This window comes from Manis pentadactyla, chromosome X, assembly GCF_030020395.1.
Source record: "Manis pentadactyla isolate mManPen7 chromosome X, mManPen7.hap1, whole genome shotgun sequence".
Taxonomy (NCBI): domain Eukaryota; kingdom Metazoa; phylum Chordata; class Mammalia; order Pholidota; family Manidae; genus Manis; species Manis pentadactyla.
The window spans coordinates 107,700,278-107,724,611 of record NC_080038.1 but is presented as its reverse complement, the minus strand read 5'-3'; the positions used below and the strand labels follow the sequence as shown (position 1 = coordinate 107,724,611).

Below are 24,334 nucleotides of genomic sequence, written 5' to 3'. Positions count from 1 at the left end.
AAAGCAAAAAAAAAAATGGTCGCGCGCTTTTCTTATGTCCTCTGTCGCCCAGCCTCCAGTGCCTGCTCACTGTTCTTGCTGCCCTGTTTTCCCAGTATCGAGGGCCCTGCACTCTGGCCCGGATGGCTGGGGCTGGATGTTCGGCAGCCCTGGGCTCCGTCTCCCTCCCGCTCTGCCTGCTCTTCTCCCGCCGGGAGCTGGGGGGAGGGGCGCTCGGCTCCCGCGGGGCCGGGGCTTGTATCTTACCCCCTTCGCGAGGCGCTGGGTTCTCTCAGGTGTGGATGTGGTCTGGATATTGTCCTGTGTCCTCTGGTCTTTATTCTAGGAAGGGTTGTCTTTGTTATATTTTCATAGATATATGTTGTTTTGGGAGGAGATTTCCGCTGCTCTACTCACGCCGCCATCTTCCGCCCCCTCAGGTAACTTTTTTTTTAAGAGCTGGTTGTTTTTTTCTTCTTCCTTTCTGTGGACCTCATTGATATTAAGGACTTCTGTTTATGGAAGAACACAAATGTGAGATTAGAAATTTCAAAACCTTATTTAAAATATAGAATCTCTTTTAGCAGAATTTGATTCTCACTCAAATCTTTAGAATTATATTTGTTATATGAAAAATTGCCTCTATGAATATATATGCAGCTTTGCAACACAGTAATGATATTCCATAGAGGAAGATTGTTTTAATGATATTTTTAATTGAATTATTTTCTTAATTTTATTTTTGGGTTGTTCATTGTTAGAGTATAAACATACAAAGACATACAAATGATTTTTCTATATTGACTTTGTATCTTGCAACTTTGCTGAAGATTTTTTAGTAGATTCCTTAGGATTTTTCATATACAATATATGTTATCTGAGAATAAAGATAATTTTACTTCTTTCTTTCAAGTCCGGATATCTTTTCTTGCTTTTCCTTGTCTAATTGTCCTGGCTAGAACCTCTAGGACAATGTTGAATAGAACTGGTGAAAGCAAACATACTGGCCTTATCTCTGATCTTAGGAGTAAAACATCCAGTTTTTCAACATTAAGTATTGATGTTAGCTATGTTTTCTTTTTTTTCATGGATGGCTTTTAATAGGTTGAGAAAGTTTCCTTCTATTGATTCCTAGTGTGTTAAGTGCATTCATCATGAAACGGTGATGGATTTTGTCAGATGCTTTTTCTTTACATACTGGGATGATCATATGCATTTTGTCAACTGATTTTCATGTTATGCCAACCTTATATTTCTGGGATCAATAACCGTTGTTCCCTTGCAATATAGAGGCACCAGAAACAGCAGCAAAATGTTTAGTAGAATTTAAAGTTTTTTTTTATGATGTGCTGGGAATGCCGAGCTTGTGAATACCAAGATTTGGAAATGCCAGTGCTAGAAGTACAACCTTTCTCCTTAGAATTCTTTTAATATGCTGGATATTCTGTCAGTGTGGAGGCATCCTCAGCATATCTTAGATATTGTATGGATGAATGAGTAAAATAGGAGAGAAGTACTCTGAGTGTCCAACATACAGACTTTTGTTCCTTTTTCCTTGAGGAGCAGTATGGTATACTGAAGGTCATAGACTTTGGAATAAAAACATCTCAAGATTTTGGTATCCAGGTTCTGCCACCTATGTAGTTGTATGGGGTAAAGTCACTTGATGTCTGTGTCTCAGTTCCCTTCTCTGGAACAATGTCCAGTGCTGTTACAATGAAATAATAAAAGGTATATTAAATTACCTATTGCAGTGTCTAACTTAAAGTAGATAGTGGCCTTCGTTATAAGATAGCAGAGTAGAAGGTGCTGGGCAGGGGCAGGGGGTAAACTATCAATTGATGGCATTGTTTTGATTCTGCTGTAGGCTCTATACTCAACTATATGCTCTGTTTTTTGGGACGGGCAATTCACAGAGTCAAGAAAGACATGAATCCTAGCAGAGGAATAAAGCTTCTTACCCTGACTTGCTTGAGGGAGATGAAGGGGGTAGGGAGGACAATAGAAGCAAGCATTGCCATTCTGCCAAGGTGAATCTGAGAGTAAGTAAAATAGATTTCTCATTCTGAGAAATGGCTTCCCATAGCCTCCAGTGTGAAGGGGTCATACTCATATCTTCAACTCTTCTCTTCTTAGATTTCCATTCAAGTTATCCTGAACCATCCACAGTTATGATATTTAGTCCTAACATGAATTATCAAAGATATAATTTATGTTAAGGTAGCAATCTTGGCATCTGTGTTGGATTAAAAATAGCCACAAATGCTTTGATACTCTTCCCATAGAGAGGCTGGGTCTTTCTCTGCCCATTCCCCCACCCCCCACATCTGGGCTGGCCCATAACTGCTTTAAACAATAGAGTATGGCAGAAGTGACATCAAGCTTATTCTAGGCCTAGCCTCTGAAGAACTTGTAGTTTTCATGTTAGTTTCTTAGAGCTCTGAGCTATCATATGAAAAATCTGACTACTCTGCTGGAGAGACCACATAGAAAGCCCTGGAGATACTTAGAGAGGTCCAGCTGAGTCCAAACTTCCAGTCATTCTTGTCAAGGCACCAGACATGTGAGTGAAGCAGTCCTAGACCCTTCATACTGACCATCTAAATAGCACTGAATGGCCCTAGTTGATGCCAAAGGCAATAGAAAAATCATTCAGCTAAGCTTTGACCAAATCCTGACCAAGAGATTCATGAGATACAATAAAATAATTATTGTTTTAAGCTACTATATTTTGGGGGTAGTTTTTATGTTATAATGGATAACCACAATAATGGATAACCACAAATCATATACATATAAATTAAGGATTATTTCTAATCAAAGGTAATTTATGTAATGTGGCAAAATAAAACAGTACATAAAGGTTTACAATGCAAAGTCCGTCTTTTTCCTGACCCCGAGCCCATTCCCCAAAGGGACAATTAGATTCCTTCTGTGTCTCTCCAGAATTTTTAATAAATATAAAAACATGCTTCTAAGCATATCTGTATTTTGTTCAACCAAGATCATATTGTGTATCTATCCATCTAGCTATACCATTATGTACTTTGCATTTTTCACTTACCAGTAGCTTTTGGAGAGCTTTCAATGTTTAGAGATCTCCCTCCTACATTTTAGGCATGCCCCATTTTTCCATTGTAGGGCTGGTGTAATCTCCATTAAGGTAAGGATTTTAGTCTGTGAGGTTAAGTAACTTGCCTAAATTCACTCAGTGGGAAGAGTGACATAGCTGAGATTTGAATTCTGTAAGCCTGGTCTAGGTAGCACTATCCAATAGAAGTTTCTGCAATGAAGAAAATGTTCTGTCTTGCTGTCCAGTGTGTTAGCCACTGGCTTCATATTGTTGTTGAATGATTGCAATGTTAGGTTAGACTGAATATTTAATTTAATTTATTAATTTAAATTTTACTTAATAAATATTTTAATTTGTTAATTTATTAAATTTTTAAAATTTATTTTATTAATTTAAATGTGATAGCCACAATGTGACTAGTGGCTACGATATTGGATAGCAGGGCTTGAGAGTCTATGCTTTTAGCTGCTATGCTCCTCCATAGAAAAGAAAGAGTCTACTAAAGGGATTCATAAGAAGTAGCCAGAGAGGCATATAAAGAAAATCAAGAATATGGGGTCCCAAAAGCCAAGAGGGAAAGAGTATGTCAAAGAAGAAGGTATGGTCAATTGTGTTCAGTGCTGTTGCAAGTTGCTAGATGAGGATAAAGAAGTGACCATTGGGGTCAGTCAGACAAAGGTGGCCTAGAAGAGCAGTTTTGGAGTTATAGATATCAGAGGTACCATGAGATGAGGAAAATGAAAGCAGTGTGTGTAGAAAATTCTTTCAATAATTTGCTATGAAGGAGCAGAGAAACTGAGCAGTACCTGGAAGAGAATGTGGGGTTGAAGAGAAGCCTTTTCTATGATGGCCGAATTCCTACCTGAGTGATGATAGCAATGATCCTATAGTAGAGAGAGACTGACACAGAAAAGGAAGGTCCCTGAAGAAAGTGAAGGAGCAACGAGAAGGATTCTTGAACAGAGATTCGAATTGATTTCAACTGATTGACTAATACACATATTCAGTTTTGCTATGATTTTCAAAATTCTCTTAGATCAACAAAAATACTAGGGAATTCCTTCATTCCCAATGGCATATAGACAGTGGATACCCAAATAAATGCTACTGAGATTTTAGAGAAGATAAATACTTCTAGTGGGACATAGTTATTTTCAAGCAGGCTTATAAAACCATTGTGTTATCAATAGCATTTAATCCTAAGGTAAGTTCTGTAATGTTTATTAATGGATCACATTTGCAACATTCTCATAAATATGATCTAATCTGATTCTCAGAAGTGCATAGCAGATGGTATTGTCACCATTTTATAATGAGAAAACTGAGATACAGAGAGGTAAAGTGATTTGTTTAAGGTCACAAAAGTTAAAGGCAGAACTATGAATGGAGCTGATTCCTAATAAACTGTCCTGTGTGTGCTACGATGACATTTTTCCTCTCCATTGGTGAGAGTATGTCTTGAATCATTTAAGAATTTTTCCCTTAAGATACACTTTAGCTCTATTGTTTTCAGAAACAAATGTCTGAAAACAACATCATGGAAAGTACCCAATATTGCATCCTGTCTCCCCCACCCCCATCCTCAGACCTAGTCCTCTGTCAATCTTTTAGTATAATCAGAGTACAAACGAATAAGGCTGTGGCTGGACCTGAAGGGATTCTGGAAGAAGTCATCAGCTGAATGGATATGAGTGGGAAATTTAAAGTGCCTCTAAATTTGACTTGCACCTAAATTATCATGCAAAACTTGGTCATAGAAGAAAGTTACACAAAAGTTTTTGCGTTTCACATGTCCTCAGATCATATACAGTCTACCTATAACCCCTTTCTGGTCTTCTGAGATATCTATTCCTTATGCACTCTTTATCTCAGTCTCTCTTCTTGAGAGAAAGGGATTATATGTATGAGGGAAGGGTAGGATAAAATATTGGAGGAGAATTTGGGAAAACACAGCTCTCAAGACAAAAACTTACAGTTACAAAAGGAAACCCAATCCCACTACCCCCAAAAAGTTTGGCCTCTTTCCTTCCACTCCCTACCCTGTTTCTAGAATTTCATGTCTTCCAATCCATTTCCAGGTTCCATACTTGCCCAGTCCTCCTTCTACCCCCGCAAGGACAATCACTTAGCTGGCTCTCATCCACCAGAATCACCAGTTGAGCAGTTTAGAAAATTGATTCCCTTTCTTCCTTTTCTCCATTTAAAGAAGAAATTAACTTGTATGGAACCACGAAAGACCACAAATAGCCAGAGCAATCTAGAGACAGAAGAAAAAAGCTGGAGGCATCTATTCTCTGATTTCAAACTATATTACAAAGCTATAGTAGTCAAAACAGTATGTTACTGACCTCAAAACAGACACATATATTAATGGAACAGAAAAAAGTGCTCAGAAATAAACCCACATAAATATGTAAATTAATTTACAACAAAGGAACCAATAATATACAATGGGGAAAGTATAATCTTTTCAATAAATGGTGTTGGGAAAACTGGATAGCCATATGCAAAAAAATGAAACTGGGTCGCTATCTTATACCATACATGAAAATTAATTGAAAATGGATTAAAGACTTGAACATAAGACCTGAAACCATAAAACTCTTAGAAGGAAACTTAGGCAGTAAGCTCCTTGACAGTGGTTCTGACAGTGGGTTTTATGGATTTGACATGAAAAGCGAAGGCAAAATAGCAAAAAATCAATCAATAAATGGGACATCAAAATAAAAATCTTCTGCTTTTACTTTGAAACCATCAACAGAATGAAAAGTAAACCTATTGAATGGGAGAAAATATATGGGAATCATATATCTGATAAGGAGTTAATATCCAAAACATATAAAGAACTCATACAACTCAATAGCAAGAAAGCAAATAATCAGATTAAAAAATGGGCAGAGGATCTGAATAGACATTTTTCTGAAGAACACAAACATATGGCCAACAGGTACATGAAAAGGTGCTCCACACTACTAATCACCAGGGAAATACATACTTGTTAGAATGCCTGTTATTAAAAAGACAAGAAATAACAAGGTTGGTGAGGAGGTAGAGAAAACGGAATTCCTGTGTGCCACTGGTGGGAATATAAACTGGTGTAGCCAATATGGAAAACGGTGTGATGTTTCCTCAAAAATTAAAAATACTATATGATCCTGCAATTTTACTTCTTGATATTTGCCCCAAGGAAGCAAAAAGCACAGATTCAAAAAGATATCTCCATGCCCATGTTCACTACAGTGTTATTTACAATAGCAAATACATGGGAGCAACTTATATGTCCACCAAGGGACAAACTGATAAAGAAATGTGGCATACACACACACACACACACACACACACCGGAATATTATTCAACTATATAAAAGGATGGAAACCTTGCCACTTGTGACAACACGGATGAATGGATGAACCTTAAGGGCATCATGCTAAGTAAAATGAGTCAGACAAGAAGGGCAAATGCTGTATGATCTAAAAAAAAGCCAATGAACCAACACAGATAAATTCATGGATACAGAGAACACATAGATTGATGGTTGCAAGAGGTGGGGGAGAAGGATTGGTGTTGGTCAGTGAAATGGGTAAAGGGGGTCAAAAGTTACAAACTTCCAGTTATAAAATAAATAAGTACATTTATTTTATGTACATAAGGATGTAGTGTACAGCCTGCTGGCTATAGTTACTAATACTGTCTTATATATTTGAAAGTTGCTAAGAGGTAGATCTTTAAAGTTCTTAAGGTAAGAACAAAATTGTAACCATTTGTGGTGAAGGATGTTAACTAAACTTACTATAATGGTTACTTAGCAATATATGCAATTGAATCATTTTGTTATACACTTGAAACTAATATGTTATATATCAATATACCTCAATTTAAAAATACCAAGAAATTAACAAATATTTAAAACAGAAGAAAGAAACCAAACATTAATTGTGACCTTTCACTGAAATCTTCAATAGGGGGGGACCTTGCAGATCAATCAGTGGGCTCATTTATACCTACTGAGACCTCATTTATAGCTATTGAACTACTAAGGGCAGGTGACTTTCTCAAGGCCCCCCCAACTAAGGACTTGGGACTAGCTTCCTGAATCTCACACATGCAATAGATGCTGCTCAATGGCAATCTGACATCTGTTTGTTGAATGAATCAGTAAAAAGGGGAAAGTCAGGCAAAGGCTCCCAGCAGCAGCCATGCCAAGCGCAAACTTTCCCACACTTTAATTTGATTAAGTAAATAAAAGATTTAAGCTGAGAACGGTGTTTTGATGGTTGTTAATTGGATTCTGGCCCTAGAATGAAAATTTCATGGACTTGACCCCACACAAATGAATCCTCAGTCCAATACTAAATCTGATGCATTTAACTTCACCTCCTAGTTATCCTTCACCAATCCTCTAATTGGCAACAGCAGTAGTCGGAGCCAGGGAAGAACCCAGGGAAGGATTGTCTGTGGTAAGTGTGGCCTTTAGCAGAGCTACATTCTTTTCTTTGTGACCTTGGGCAAGTTTTTCAGCATTTGGGAGCTTATTGTTATCTTATGGGGTTGTGTGATTATTAATGAGATCACACATGCAAAACACCTAGTACAGTGTTTGGTATATAGTAACAAGTCAATAGTTGTTGTCTGGTATCATTGTTCTCATTATAATGATACTAGTTGTTGAAATGAAAATGAAGGATAAAAGCACAGGTTAATACTAAAAGACCTTGGTTCAAAATTAAGCTATGTCACTTACTAGTTGTGCATCTTTGGACTTGCTACTTAACCTCTCTGTATCTCCATTAATGGAGACTGATACAAATATTTTTCTCCAAAAGGTTACTGAGAAGATTAAGTGAAGTTACACATGCATACAAAGCATTTGGCACAACAGGCTGCTCTAAATGTAACTTGAAGTTAGGAGGTAGTCAGCCCAGTTTTGAAGAGCCCCTTTGGAGAGGGTGCCCCAGGCTTCGCTTGTGGCAGGGAGGGAGACACCCACTTAATCAGACAAAGGTCAGCCACAGAGTCCACCTGGAGGCCTTGTGTGGGCTCCTGGGGTTCCTCTCACAGAGGCCCATTTCCTTGGTTCTTCCACCGTTTCCTCTCATTCTTGCCAGTTCAAAGCCTTTTACAGTGACTAGGAGTTTGGCCTTTATGGGTTCAGTTTCCAGGCATTTCCTGTACCTTTCCTCTCTGTCAGTTTCCTTCTTTATGGACAGTCTGTTTTCCAGTGCTCCCCGGAGCACAGTGAGGCAGCTGAATACATTCTTATGCCCACAGAGGGGCAGCAGAGCATGACAGAAACAATCTGTCTTGGGTATCAATACAACTGGGTTTTCATTTCCTAAAGCTTGCTTGGACAGGTCACTTTCCCACTCTGAGCCTTGGTTTCCCTGTTTGATGTAGAAAGCATTAGATTAAAGGACCAACTGCAAGCCCTAGACCCCTGGTGGGATCTGCCTAACTTTAATTATGTATTTATCTATTTTGTTCTTAAAAACCTGAAGGATAGTGAAAAAATAAAGCAATCTACTTAAGGCAGCCCTCCTAGAGGAGAGGAGCCTTTTAACATCACTCACCCATGGGACTGGCCAAGGGGATTACCAAAAGCAACTCATCCATTGGGCAGCATCAGCTAGAATGCCTTAGGCTGCCAGTCCTCTTAGAAAACCCGTGGCTCAGGTGGTGGTTAAGGCTTTTCAGTTGCTCTCCTAGCCCAAAGAGAGAGGAGTCTCTACCCAGAGGAGAAGCTAAGCTAAGCTGGAGGAGGCAGGAGGGAATCAGTGGGTCAGGGAGCAACTTAATTCAACTAGTGCCAAGTTCTCCAAATGTTGCATTGAGTGGAATGAACAAATCATAGGTAGCTCTGTTGCCATCGTACTGTGTGACCATAGACAAGTCATGTAAATTCTTTATTTTTTTAATTGATGTATAAATTGAAGGTGTACAGCATGTTAATTTGATACATTTATGTATTGTAATATGATTGCCACTGTGGTGATAATTAGCACTTCTATCACATTGCCTAATTATCATTTCTTTTCAGTGGTTGAAATAATTAACTTCTAGGATCTTAGCAAATTTGTTGACTGTAATATAATGTTGTCTACGTTAATTATTCTATGCATTAGATCTCTATGACTTATTTACTACTTGTTGCAAGTTTGTACCTGTAAACAACTGTTTATCCCTCTACCCCCCAGTCCCTGGTAACCACCATTTTACTCTCTGTTTTTGATGAGTTTGGCTTTTTATATTCCACATATAGTTTTCAGTTCTATAAACCTGTTTCCCCATGACTAAAGGGAGGATGGTTTTATCTGCCTTCAGGGATTGTTTGAAATGACCAAGTGCACATAAATGTGCTTTATGGAAACAGTGTCCTACAGATGTAAGGGGTAAAAGATGAGAAAGCTCATCTACCGTTAGATTCCTCTTCCCTGTCATTTCAGTAGCTAAAATTCAGTGCCAGTTTTCTCACTGCCCATCTTCTATTAAAAATAGTGAAGAACTTAAAGTGATGAGACTCTATCCATCCTATGGGATGTGAAGCTATTTTCATTTTGAAGAGAAAAAATGATGGTGCTTATAAACATTTCTGCCTTTCCTGAAACAGCATGCTTGAGAAAAGGGTGCTTACCCCGGAGTAGTCGATCTCTAAGGTGACTTCCAACCTTCTGGCTCCAGAGGGAGAGAGGGCTCTGAAAAGGCCTCAAAGGCAGGCCATCGGCTTTTCTTGGCCTCCTTTCCCAGTGCCTTGGAGAGGGTCTAGTAGGCTTACCTGAAGCAGTGAAATTGTGAACCGGTTGTCTTTGCATCAGACCGACACACGATGGCAGTAAAGTCAGGTGAATTCGTTCTCTTTCAGGCTGCTTTCTCAACTCCGCTTCTAGTCTTCAGGTCAAAAAATGTGAGTCACGCTTCGTTTCTTTGCTTCCGTTTCCTCCACTCGATTTCCTTCTATAAACCTTGACATCAGCTTTCTTTGTTCCTCTCACCTTTAGTGGGTGTTTGTCTTTCCCTGTGTGCTCTGGAATAATACTGTATTCTAAGCCTTTGTTTAAGAACGGAAACCATTTTTAAATGGGGGTGTTAATACTCACGCATTTCACAGGGCTCTCTTGAGGATGAAATGAAATGATGCGCCAAAACCACTTAATATAGGGCCTGCGCTCAATAAATGGTAACATTAATTGCTTTTATTATTATTGTTTTTATTATAGATTAGACTGACCCAGAAGGCTTTTTGATAGTGAAATGGGTTTCAAAGGCAGGAACCAGAAGGAAAGCCAGGGACAACTCCTGCACATCCTGAGAGCGATTCTCTGGCAAAGTTAGAGTCACAGGGGTGAAATGTCTATCTGTGTGCTACGTCATATGACTTTCAAACCATCTTCAGCAAGCCTCAGCCAGGTGAATCAGGAGAAATTACATAGAAAGGTATCTTTCAAGTGAAAGCATCAAGCACATTGTAGGTTCTCAATAAGTGTTCATTCTCTCCTACTTTTCATCTAAAAGCTAGACCGGTTTAGGCTGACTATATAGTCCAGTTCAGGTGGTTCCCCACTGGACTGTGCATTGGAATCATCTGGGCCCTCTCCCTAGAGATAATAATTCTATAGATCCAGAGCAGGGCCTAGGAATCTGTATTTTAAAGCCCTTCCCAGACACTTTTAGGAACTAGTGAACTAGCTGAGAAATGTTTAGCTGAGAGAAAAGAGGAACAGAGAAGTACGGATCATTCTAGGTTCTGTACCAAGTGCTATGCATGTGTCAGCTCACTGGACCTTCTCAGCTGCTCTGTGAGGTAGGGGGTGTCACTTCCATTTTACCCATGGGGGAACACAAACCAAGTAAGGTTAATTGGCTTGCCCAGAGGTTCAATTTGCAAATGGCAGGGTGTGGTTTCCTACATAGATCCCTGTAAGCATCAACCCAGGCCCTTCTCCCTGTACTACATGATTTCCCAAGCACACATGGGCCTGGCCTAGTCCTACCCTCTGCTTAAGTGGGAACCTTCGGTCAACACGTCATCTGGCCACTCAATTGCTTCCTCTGTAACAACAGTCCTGCCTCTGGCTGGGACTTGATGAATGAAAGATGATCAAAGTGAGATAATGGTTGGAAAAAGTGCCTTGTAAATTGTGAAGTGCTATACACAGATTGGGTGGTATTAGTTGGGGCATTTGCCATTACTCAGGGATCTTGGGCCTCAGGAATGTCTCTATGGTCCTTATCTGTCGGCCGATGGAGCATGGATGGAAAGAGCTGATGCTCAAAGCTGGTATTGCTGGTATGAGGCTAACTAAGTCAGTGTCTGGAATGAGGGTGCACTCACTCTTGGGTCCTGAGGTAGGTCAGCTTGTCAGGTCTGGCCATCCAGCATTTGTAAATGCTTGAAGATGATGTCAAAAATAGATAAGTCACTCAGTAAACATATTCTGGACATGAAATGTCTATGAAATTTAGTGTCTATGAAATGCTAAATGAGTCACCATACATAATTCAAAGAGTTCAACAATATAGTCTTCAAGGAACTTATAATTTATTTGAGGAGATATGATACACGTGTATATAATGGACATGTAACAAGTACAACCAGAATAATTCCAATCCCAAACAAAAGTGATGTCCATCATCAGAAGGACTAAATGCTGCTAACTAATACACAATAAGAACTCTAGAATCTATCTTTTTTCTCTTAGTTATCAGCTTTCATCTGGATTACAGAAAACAGCCCCTGACTGTCTCTCTATTCCCAAAGATACTGCACACCACTCATCTCCCATTCTGGGGCCAAAGTGTAATTCAAAAATGCAAATCTGCTGTCCTTCCCATACTTTAGCAATGGTCCCCCGTTTCCTTCAGGATCAAGTCTAGACTCCTTAGCATGGCCTAGGGACCCTGGCCATCACTCCGATCACCACTCAAGCTTTCTCTCTTGCCTGGCCACCCGGAAAATACCATGTTCCTTCAAACTTCTGCAACCTTGCATGTGGTCTTTTCCCTTTGTTAGGAATACCCTTTTCCCCTTCCTCACCAAGCTAACTTTCTACCTTTCCCTGAAAACTCCCTGCCCCCTTTAAACTGGATTTGATGCCCCTTAAAAGTATATTTGCATCACTCCATATCATAGTACGTGTCACACTAATAGTCTGTTTACTTGTTCCAGTTCTGTCTCTGGCTCCCTTTCACTTATGTGGTTTGTTGATTTTACCTATGTGAGAACAACATGCTTAAAGAGATTACCACAGTGCCTAGCCCATGGATGTGTTTGACCAACGTTAGTTTTTACCATTCCAATTACAGAACTTAATTTGCTGAGAAAGTTCAAGTGGATGCAGTTAGAATATTGAACAGGTGCTACAGGAGAGGTACCAACTTTGTAGAGGCCAAGTATCCTACAGAGCTCATGCTGAGTCAAAATCCAATACTGGGTTAGCTGATTTTTTGACCTGTTTCTTTGGGGAGAGTACCTTTCTTAGTCCAGCTGGGCTCCTATCAGAGATACCAAAACCTGAGTGGCTTATAAAGAACTGAAATGTTTTTCTCCAAGCTCTGGAGGCTGGGAAGTCCAAGATCAAGGTACCAGTGGATCCAGTGTCTGGGGAGGACCTGCTTCCTGATTCATAGATGGCTATCTTTTTGCTGTGCCCTCACATGGTGGAAGAGGGCAAGGGAGTTCACTGGAGTCTTTTATAAAGGCATGAATTCCATTCATAAAGGTTCTGCCCTCATGGCCTAAACATCTCCCAAAGACCCACTTCCAGATACCATCACCTTGGGGGTTAGGACTTCACATGTGAATTTTAGGGGACACAGACATTCAGTCTCTAACAGTTCCCAAAGCTCTTCTCAGAAGCTGCTCTAAGTGCAGTTGATGGACTGTGCAAAGGACAACACAGAGTGACATGGAAGTGTTTTCAGGGGCAGGTGGGGTTCAATCTTGAGAAAGACTCTGAAGCATAATTTAAATGGGCCTAAGACATGATATCTTTCCCTCCCCACCAAAGTGAAAGATGAGCAGAGTAGCTAAAATTTAGGCTAACTATATAAGAAATTATATAAAAAGGAAACACTGGTTGGTGAAGTATGAGGATAGGTCAGAAACAAATGCTCAGTGGTGGCAGGGAAGATTTCAGCAGAAGGACTCAATTTGTTTGGCAGAAGCATGCATAGAAAAAAAATCAACCAAATACCATATGATTTCATTTATATGTGGAATCTAAAACCAAAACAAAACAATACGAACAAACAGCAATAGACTCACAGACAGTGAGAGGTGACTGGTGGTTACCATGGGGGTGGGGTTGGGATGGAGGAGTGAAATAGGTGAAGGGGATAAAGGGGCACAAAATCTCAATCATAATATAAATTAGTCAACAGGGATGAAAGTACAGCATCAAGAATATAAACAATAGTTTGGTAACATCTTTCTATGTTGACAGAGAGTAACTACACTAGTTGGGGTGAGCATTTAATAATATAGATTACTCTCAAATCACTATGTTGTGTCCTCGAAACCAATATAATATTGTATGTCAACTATACCTCAATAAAAAAATCAGAAAAAACCCACAACCTAATCAAGGTGTCACTGTCACCATGAAGATCTCTTCACTGAGTGCTACTCTGAATTTCTAGCAATTGCTCTGGTCTGCCTTTACCCTTTAGAACACTGGGTTGGCCCAAGATGGAGTTGGCAACTCAGAACATCCTACCTCCCTAGCATACCTGACTGAGCCAAATAGTGCTTCCTAGCAGCTTCCTAGCAATAACATGTTTACCTGAACTGCTGAAGTCTTCAGAAGATTTATTTATTTATTTATTTTGCCTTCTCTGACAAGGGAGCCTGATTGGTTCCTGAAATCTTCAATAGGTTCTGGGCCTCCAGCCTGGGCTCCTGTTAACACTCGTGCGCAGCCTGGAGAGCAAGAAGAGAGTTCTTCTCATGGCTTTGGCTATCTTTCTCCTAGGGAACGTGGTGGGATGTCAGGGGTAGTGCATTTGGCAATTGTCCTTGAATTTGTTGGCTTTCCTTTATTTTCGACAATTATTCATCTTTGCTGAACATAACAGAGAAAGTTCTCTGCTCACTTAGCTTGGCTGCATTTATATTGCTACTTACAGAGACCCTAAAGTCAGCAGTATCCTTCTGAACAGATGTGACCACCAGCTTCTTCCAAACCCCTGCCACCTGCTTCACACAAAACTCAGGTCCCTATGGCAAAAACATGTTGCGTAAGCAAAGAGCAGCTTGTTCTCTCCCTCCCTCTACCACCATGCACACCAAACAGCAGTTTGGGAGGTGGTTTGTAGCCCTGATTTCATAAGCTTAGATGGTGCCACAGTGATGGGAGGAGCAGCTGGTTTTCTTGAGCTGGGTCTGCTTTGGAAAACAATAACACCCTCATTAGGAAGAAGTCTGCTGAGGAGCTCAATCTCTCCACTCCTCAGTCCCTATGCACCCTGTTCTCTAGTGTTCTAATCTCCTAATGTTCTCTAAACAAACTCCCCCTGCCTTTCTTCTCTTCCTCTTCCACTTGCATTGATCCTCCTTTAGTCTCATTCTCTTCCTTGATCTCCCTCTAATCCTTCCCCCTCCGCTCTCTCTCCCATAACATTCCAAAGGAATTTTAGGTGTGTCTTTATAGCTGAGTGTATTGGCCTCAAGGTTTCTGCAGGCAGCCTGGTTTGATATGATGAAGGCTGTGAAGGCTCTCAAGACATCTTTGTATAGCATCCTGTCCCTCTGCACTGGGTGGTGAGGTTGAGGCACTATGCTGGTTCCCTTATGGACCATCCTCCCTTCTTCAGGTCACTCCTTCCCTTATTTTGCCAATCTGAAGTTAGAGCAGTGTCTCTCAAATTCCCTGGTTACTGCTATTAGATGAAAAAACAGATGTCAATATTGCTCTTTGCATTCTACCTGAAATGCTTCCCAACGTCCTGACTCCATGAGTTCCTAGGATTTGGATGTCATCTTTGTATAGGAATGCAGTCCCCTTGCTACAACCCTGAGCTGTTCAAACATTCTTTAAACAGCTTTAACCCTTTTTGCCTTACCCCAAAGCTCCAAGCTACTTCACAATTCTTAACCCCTCCATCAGCCTCTCCCCTACCACACTAATATCTAGGGCTGACTAACACTGATCCTGGTACAAGCTGCCTTTTTCTGGAATACTACCTCTCAGAACTTGACTTTTGGCAACACTTACATTGAATCAAAACTTCGTATCTCTGAAAGTTCCATTATATTTCATCAAGCCCTCTTCAGTTTTGGAGGTGTTAGTAGTTGTTATGTGCTTACTATATTCCTGCTCCCTTAGCTCTTCCTTCAATCTTTCAGAGGCCTAGGATTCCATCAGATAAATTCTAAAGGGAAAGGCTTGAGAAACTCAAAAGACAGATAAACCTTACTCTTTTCTGTTTTATTAAGATTTTAATAAAGCAGTTTAAGGTTCACAGAAAAATTGAGGGAAAGTTCAAAGATGTTGCATATGCCCCCTGTTCCCACACATGCACAGTCTCCTCCATTATCAACATCCCCTACCAGAGAGGGACTTTTTATAACTAATGACCCTACATTGACACATCAGAATCACCCAAAGTCCAAAGTTTACATTATGGTTCATTTTTGGTGTTGCATGTTCTATGGGTTTGGACAAAAGTATAATGACATGTATCCATCATTATAGTACCATACAGAGTATTTTCACTGCTCTAAAAATCCTCTGTGCTCTGCCTATTTATTCATCCCCATACCCTTTAACTCAAGGCAACCACTGATCCTTTTACTTTCTCCATAGCTTTACCTTTTGCAGAATGTCATATATAGTAGGAATTGTATAGTATGTGGCTTTTTCAGATTGGCTTCTTTCACACAGTAATATGCATCTAAGGTTCCTCTATGTCTTTTCATGGCTTGATAGCTCACTTCTTTTTAGAGCTAAATAATATCCCATTGTCTGGATGTATCACTGTTTATTTATCCATTCACTTCTGAAGGACATCTTAGTTGCCTCCAAGTTTTGACAATGATGATTAAAGTTGCTATAAACATCCATGTGCAGGTTTTTGTGTGGACACAAGTTTTCAACTCTGGGTAAATACCAAGGAGCATAATTCCTGGATCATATGGTTATGAGGATATTTAGTTGTGTAAGAAATCGTCAAACTGTCTTCCAAAGTGGGCCTGCTCTCTCTTTATGCCTTTTCTCTCTTCCTTCAAGGAGGATTCCTTTGTGTGGATTAGGTTTCTGGCATTATTGGCTTGCAGGGTGGCATTCTGAACCTGTTCCCTGAAGGAAGAGCCTCTCTGACAGATTCTTTCCTACTCTGATTCCTAACTCTGGCACCCATACCTATCTTTGGCCCCACCAAAAACAATGGCTTGTGGCTAACTCCTCCTAGTAGCTCATCATGATCCATTGACAACTGGCCAGATACCATATCCCTGAAGGATGGGGCCTCTGGGGGTGGGGGTCAGTTTAAGTAGCAGCCAGTGTCAATTTTTTTCTGTAAGCAGTAGAGATATAATAACGTAACAAGGTGGAATCAAAGGAAATAAAGTCAAACTCCAAACCAATTTGATTTGCAAGTTGGAATAAAAGCAACGTGTCTTGATTTAAATGTCAGGCCCACTGCTGAGTGATGATTTAATAACTTTTATGAGGGATCTTGTCACAGCAAATTCAACACTGGAATAGAATGACTCACAGATAGGGTGTTAGAAATGATACAGAAGAGCACAAAAAGGAACAGACTTATCTCAGGGCTCATCCAGAAGCTTTGCATAAAGCTAATTTGCAGTTAGGAACTCTTTTCTCCCCTTAATCTGGCCACCCTGTCTTCACAGATATCTATGCAGGTATGTAGAGATAATCTCCAGGTGTGGTGTCAGTTCACTGAAGCATTTTCTGAAGATACAGGCCTTTGAACAGTTCTAGCATGAGGCTCAGAGTCAGTGCATTCAATCTGAAAGGCAAAGCAGCAGTGAGCCTGAGTACTATTTCTGAAAGAGACCTCAAGAACCATCTAGTCCTATTGCTGTCTTTAGGCAGGTACTTAACTATTTTCTCCCATTTTAAGGGCAAGAGAGCTGAGATCCAGTAGGGTTAAGAAGTTTCTTCAAAGGCTCCAGTATCCTAATTCCCAGGGAACTAGTGCTTCCTCCTCAATACCTTGTGAGATCTCTCTCCTTGACCTTTCCCAGCTTCCCTGGGCTAACATACTAAAATGCTGACCATGCCCCAGTTCCAGTCAGCTTCCCAGGTCAGTAAGGAACTATGCACAGCTGTTCTTAAGAGGGAACTGTCCATTCTGTTGGGCTAATCTTTTAGTCATCAAGATTTGTTTTGGAGGTAATTCAAAGGTAAATATCTGGTGTTTGCCTAGATGAGGGTTGCTCAGCCTTGAAAATACAGACATCTTTGGCCAGATCATTTTTTTTGCTGTGGGAGGTTATTTTATGTATCCTTGGATGTGTAACAGAATCCCTGGCCCCTGGTTAACTGGTCTCTACCTATAGTGTACAGCTGTCTCCAATCCCTTTTACATAGAGTTTTTTAGGTTAATCTTCCCAAACTATACTTCTAATGCAGTGGTTCTGAATGGAAAGCAATCCACCCCACTCTTCATTGCTGGAGACATTTGGCAATATCTGTTGATATTTTTGCTTTACACAACTCAGTGGGGGAGGGATAAGTGGACATCTCGTAGGTAGAGGCCAAGGTGCTATAATGCACAGGATAAGCCTCTCCATCCTATCCCCATACAATAAAGAATTTCTTGGTCCAAAATATTAATAGTGCCAATATTAAGAAACCTTGCTCTATGACATCATTCTCTGATCAAAAACTTTTCATTATTTCCCATTACTTGTGGGAAAGATGATGGATTCCATTTTTTCCTAGTCTAGATTCAGCTTATTTGCCAGCTGGAGCTCCTTTTCTGGTCTATATTCAATTTATTATTTGCCAGCTATAGCACTCCATTTCAAATAACTTTGAATGGAGTGCTGTTTCTGAAACATGTGGTCTACTTTGTCACTCATATAAGTTTGCTCATACCAACCACTCCCACTGTCTAGAATGTCCACTTCCTACTCCTAAAGTCAAATTGATATCCTATCTCCTCTATAAAACCTTACCTGAACTTGAATTCTCCCAGCTACAAATAATTTCTCTTTCCTTGGAACTTCCTGTAGAATTTTACTCATATGTCTCTTAAAGCATTTATCACATTCATAGTAGAATGGAAAATTTGAATTGGAAAGGGCTTTTAGAAATCTCTCCAGTAAAATTCCCTTCACTTAAAGAAAAGGAAATTGGGACCTAGAAAGTTGAAGTAATAAGTGGAAGGCATCATACTTTCCCATAAAACTTGGACCATAACAATTTGTCTCCTTAGCTCCACTCTTCTGGCATGGTTGAAATGGATGGACATGGGCTATTAATCCTGGCATTTAAATCTCAACTCAGAAACTTGTATGTTGGCAAAGTAATTGACCTTTTTGAGACTCGGTTTCCTCAGCTGTAAATGGAAATAATCATGGCTGTTGTAAGAATCGAATGAAATGGTGTATTCAAAATGACTGACACATAGCAGGTACTTAATAAACATTTGTCAGATGAATAAGAGGATCAATAATACTTCAAGGAACAGGATTTGGGATTGGTGATGATCCACGGGACTTCACTAAAAAGCAATTGGAAGTAAAGGGTGGGAGCTCATTGCTGCAGCTCCCTACTTTTGCATCCTTGCATAGAAACCATGAGTTCCTGTGTGAGCCGTCAGACCAGTGTCCAAGCTTTCTGTGGAGTAGGTAAGTACTGATAGCAGCTGTCAAGGTGGAAATACAGTTCTTAAAAGGTTTGCTTTTTTTTATATTTTTTTTGCGATACTAGTAATACAGTTTCTCTGTTCCCTCAAGCAGATAACAGGTAGGGTTGTGAGGAGGGTTGTGTAGAAGATACATTCCCTACATTTCTCCATGGCTTCCTGTGTGGCAGCATCCTGGAACTTAGCTGCTGTCCAGTAGCCTGAAAGGAGTCTTTGTGAGAAAAACCTGAGTGTCTTGGGGTGGCAATGGGAACACGTTGGTGCCAGCTTCTAGCGCAGCGATACCTGGTTCTGACTTTACTTCTGTAAGGTTTATTGAGACATTTCTAGTCAGCTCTTCACTCTGGATCTGCCCACTCTGTCAGCTTTCTTCCTGCCTAGGGCTTTGGGAGGTAATGGCATGCTATGCATTTATTCCTAACATTTACAGAACCTAGTCTTTCCCTGGTCCCAGGGTGCATGTACCTAATAGAAATATCCCTGCTACTCTAATGGGGGGGGGATAACCTGACAGGCAACTGAAGAAACAGAATGAGACTTCTGATACCCTGTCTAGACTAGATTGGGAGCACACCAGAGTGGGGGAAATTACCTGACAGTGGGCCCACCCCAGAGCTGGCTCCTATCTACTCTGTCATGTGAGCACAGGAGATGTTGGTTGAAGGGGATAGGGGAGAAGCTCAGGTGAGTGTATTACAAATTGGTTTTGTAGTCCCTTCTTTAGGGCTTACAGGTCAAGGGTCCTGTAAGAGGAAAACAGCCTCTAGGGATGGGAAAACCAGTAGAGGGCAGAGCACTGGATTGAGAGTAAAGACACTTTGGTCTGAATCCCTACCATCCTCTCTCTGCTTCTGAGAGAGTTCCTAGGGCTATCAACTGAGCCTCACATTCCTGTTTGTGAAGTGGGCACAATATGGCCTGCTGCCTTTCTCCAAAGGGTGGCATGAGTTGAAGGTTTGCTTGTCTCTAGAATTTTCACTTTATGAAACTCATATTATAAAAAATCTCCTACTTTTAATGAGTAAGTGAGTGTGTGTCTAAGGAGGAAGTGCAATGAGATGGGGAATACAGCTCTACTGGCTGCTTGCTTCAATATGGTATTCAATAATTTACTCTTTCTAGAGTTCCACCATTATTGTTCATGTTGCGGCCACTTTGTCGATAGTTGAATTTCCTTATTTAAGAAGGCTTCTCTTTCAAATTCACCTTCTCTCTCTGAGGATTGTATTGTTTCCATAGCTATTGTAGTCTGACTTTCACCATAATTTTGGGTGGGGGCCATGGAAATTCAGGAAGTTATATGACTGCCTTAGTCTATTGGTAAAGTACTGTCTCCTCTGAAGAACTGAGATTTGACACTTGCCATGCAAGGGGATAAGGGATTCATTCATTCATTCAAGTACATAAGGAAAAGTACACAGTGCTAGTGAGGGCTTCAGGTAAGGGAATTTGACTTAGGGTGCTTAGGAAAGGTTTCACTAAGGAATTAATGATTGAGCTTCACTAAAGAATTAATGATTGAGCTAAGCTTCTTTGAAGAATGTTGAATATTGGCTAGGCAAAGAAAGTGGTGGGAAGTGTATGTGTACACATAAACATACAGTAAGCATTTTAGGCAGAGGGAACAGAATATGCGTAGGATTATGGTGAGAAGGACCATAGAACTTTCCAGAAACAAACGGAATATACTATAGCTGATTCTGTACCTTCAATTCAAATTTTAAGCCAGTAGTTTGAGTGTTGAGGGTTGAAAAAAACAAGTGTATCCATCTTCAAAGTATTGTTAGGTCAAATCATGCATACTGGACACCCATTGTTGACAGAATATGGGAGGCATTATCTAGAAAGAAACAAATAATCTGTACTGTTGAGCCAACAACATAGAAGAGGATAAAGTGCAGATGAAAAATATGTGATATGGAGATCTTCCTCCCAACATTCTTCCAACAAGTACACCCATGTGGAGGCTGTACAGATGAATTCCTGCAGGGCTACTTAGTTAAGGAGGCATGAGCCCACTGTGGTCAATTAAAAAACACATCTTGGAGGTGCTGAGTCCTGAATAGTGTTCTGAGGAAGATATGAATTGGTGAATAAGATGTAAAAAGCAGTTTTTGGAAGGAGAGACAGCATATATGATGACTTAGTGGTAGAAAAACTATTTCTAAAGTGGGAAATTTGGGATAAATTAGCCTGGCCTGAATGGAAAATCAAAGCAGCCTAATTAGGGGCCATCTTAGATTCATATGGCATGTCAACCAGTCAATTAAAAGAAGGAGAATTAAGGTCCACTAGGCACCATGTGAACAGAAACAATTGGTTATTAAATAGTAAATTGTCATGAAGGTCAGTTTTGACATGTTTAACTCACTAACTGTAGTCAGGACTAGCTTTTTGCAGGAATGTGAGGTAGGTGAAGGTCACTGTCTCTTCTCAGGACTCCTCTGCAATTTTGTATCACTTGGCATCTACCCCAATTTCTGGAGTCCTGTTTGCTTAAGCACTTGATTTAAGCAGTTAGTTGTTACTCTGATCCCTTGTAAAATAATAATTCTCCTTCTTTCCTTGGGTCAAGATTTAGTTAGGGTTCAATGATCAATGAGATGTATGTCTAAGGAGCTTAGCATAGTCCTTGACATTTGATCAATGTGTTCTTGTCATCATTTTCATTAGCATTACCGCCATCACCACCACCCACATCACCCCCAGATTCCTACCATAACAGAATAGAATTTTAGAACCTCTTGCTAAAGCAAATAGCAGCCATCAGCAAAGGAAGAGAGAAGGAAAGAGGAAGCCCAGTTGTATTCACTGTTTCTTTTAACCTCATTTTAACCCCAACATCCTGAACAGAATGTATGAGAAGAAAGCCCAACCCTCGTGTTTCCTCCCTGTTTCTACAGGCACCTGTCGGCTTGGCTGGGCCTATTACTGTGCTGGAGGTGGAGCAGCGGCTGCCATGCTGATCTGCACCTGGCTGTCTTGCTTTGCTGGAAGAAACCACAAGCCTGTCATGTTGGTGGATAGCATCATGAGAAACACCAATTCTTATGCCATGGAGCTGGACCACTGCCTCAAACCTTGAGCTTTGGCAGAAAATTGAAGAGGGTGGGAAAGAGGAGGGAGGGGAGACTTGAAAAGAGTTACTGAGACTGGGCCACTTGCCACTCCCTGCCAGTAGTATAGCCTAGTTTGTATGCTCTTTAGCTCACCAGTTATTCACTTTCACTTACCCTTAAGCTGGTGGGTCAGCAGCTACTTACAAAATTAATCCAGAACCATGATACACTCAGATGTTTCCCTAGCTACTGAGTACCCACTAGCCCTTAGGTCCCAAAGTGTTTCTTTATGCGAAATAAGGAAAAGATCCTCTCTTGAAAGGTAACTAGACAATCAAGCCACTCCTCAGAGTTTTGCAGCCCCTGTCTATCACTTACCTTAAAGCTTAAAGGCTGGATAAGTACACTTGTGCAGGGAGGAACCAGGGGATGGACAGGGCTGATTCCCACGACTCCACATTGCCCTTCTCCTGGTATTTATTGCATCTACAAACATCTACGGAGTGCCACTGCTCAAATTTTTGTAACTTTCTCAGGACTATCCCTTGACTCTTCCTCTTTTCTCCTGCTTCTCTTCCCTTCCAATTGTGGGGAAGCTTGTGGGGATGGTGACTTCTAGCAGGGAAAACACTAACCAGGGATGCTTGCATATAATCTGAAACCCTTTCCTCTTTATGCTTTAGAATATTCATAAGAGTTCATTTTGTGTTGTGGGTGGGTGACTGGCATCAAAAGAGTGGCAAGTATTCCTTAGTCCCTTATAGATATATAAACTGTGTTCATCAAATGTTCTGAGCAGAGAAAAGCATTTGTTGTCCACTTAATAAACATGAATTCACAGTGATGATGACAGAATGTTTCTGCTGGCTTCATATTGAAATTTCTATCAGAGTTTGTTTTTATTGACTACGAAATCCACAGTGGCCTTTTGTCTCTAGAGTCATTTCTAGCATAATATAAGTTTCTCTGCCTGTTTCAAAGACTGCTCATCAAGTGTTTTCCCCTCCATCTGGGGTGAATTAGACATGAGAGAACACAGCCCTGATATCATCTAAGGCTGATGTATTTTCAGGCCTGGCCTCTATCCCATCTGTATTCAAGGCTGATGGGTGGTATAGAAGAATTTGATTTCTCTCAGCGACAGAATTTGTCTTGCCCTCCCCCCAATTAATTCAAGTTAGCTCTATTGTTCCATAAGCTCTAGGGACTAGGGAGGGTCTGTGACTTAAAAGGCCAGCACCTCTGTTTCTATTCTTAATCACTGCAGAGTGGTTTGGGCACAGCTCGACCTGGAAGGAGAGAAATGGCAAAAACTAGCTTCATTAGTAATATACCATCCCAAGAAGAGTCAAGGTCCTTATATCGGCCTTTATATAGGTAAATGAATTCAAGCACATGCTCTATTCATGACCTCACTTATTCAGGACACTTTGAGTATCCTACTATATGCCACATTCTGTGCTAAATACCTGTGTAAATAAAAGGATGAAGACAGTTTCTCACCCTAAAAGGGAAAGGGATAGTAGCGGGGTATTGACACACATGTAGATAAAGAATTGCTGAACAGTGTGTTAAGTGCTAGTAAATGAAGAGGAGCTGGGCTAAAGGATCACACAGAAGAGCTTTTAAACCAACTTGGGATGACGGGGTTCTGGGGAAGCTTCCTAGAATAGATGATGCCTAAAATGAGCCTGAGAGATGAATCAGGGGAGTTAGCCAGCAAAGGTTAGAGGGTACTAGACAGGGGAGCAGGGAGACAGGATACAACATGGAGCCATCATGAAAATGATAAATAGGGTATAAAAAGGGAGGCAACAAGAATAAAGCTGAAAAAAGAAATAGGAACCAGGTCCGGTGGGACTTTCTATACCCAAGATAAGGAGTTTGCATTTTGTGCTATGGGAGGGCCATTGACACAGAAGTGACATGAACATATTTGTGTTTTTTCAAAGACCATTTGACTGAAGTGAGGAGAATGGAAGAGAATACGGAGATACCAGAGAAATTTCAAAAATCCAAGTATAAGAAGATCAAGTCCTAAATTATGGTAGTGACCCTAGGGTTTGAGCAGATGGATGCATTTGAAAGAAGATATTTTGGAATTCGATCCCCACAGCACTTAATGTCTAAGAATATGTTCAGGAGAGGGCAAGTGAAAATTTTGGGATGACCACTTTGGGTTTTGGATGATTCCTGTCATCGGGATGTGGACTAATAGAGGAATAACAGAGCAAGGGACTGATGACTGAATTCATGTCAAGTCTTCTCTCTGTCATGGAACTGAATTTTTAAAATTGTTGAAGGTGAGGCAAGTTGAACATACCTCACTAGGAGGGAAGCAGTGTAACTGGGTTTGTAACATCCCCTTTCCCCAAGAAAGATGACTACGGG

General features: G+C 40.5%; 1 protein-coding gene across 1 annotated transcript in view; it reads left to right on the top strand.

The window, feature by feature from the left end:
- The window catches only part of LHFPL1 (LHFPL tetraspan subfamily member 1), a 42,659-nt gene extending 19,882 nt beyond the window's left edge, over window positions 1-22,777 (top strand). Inside the window, exon 3 of the mRNA XM_036917239.2 lies at window positions 21,788-22,777. Within this exon, the coding sequence (XP_036773134.1) occupies window positions 21,788-21,969 (182 nt within the window). The 3' untranslated portion in view covers window positions 21,970-22,777. The remainder of the gene's footprint in view (window positions 1-21,787) is intronic.
- Window positions 22,778-24,334: the final 1,557 nt, after the last annotated feature.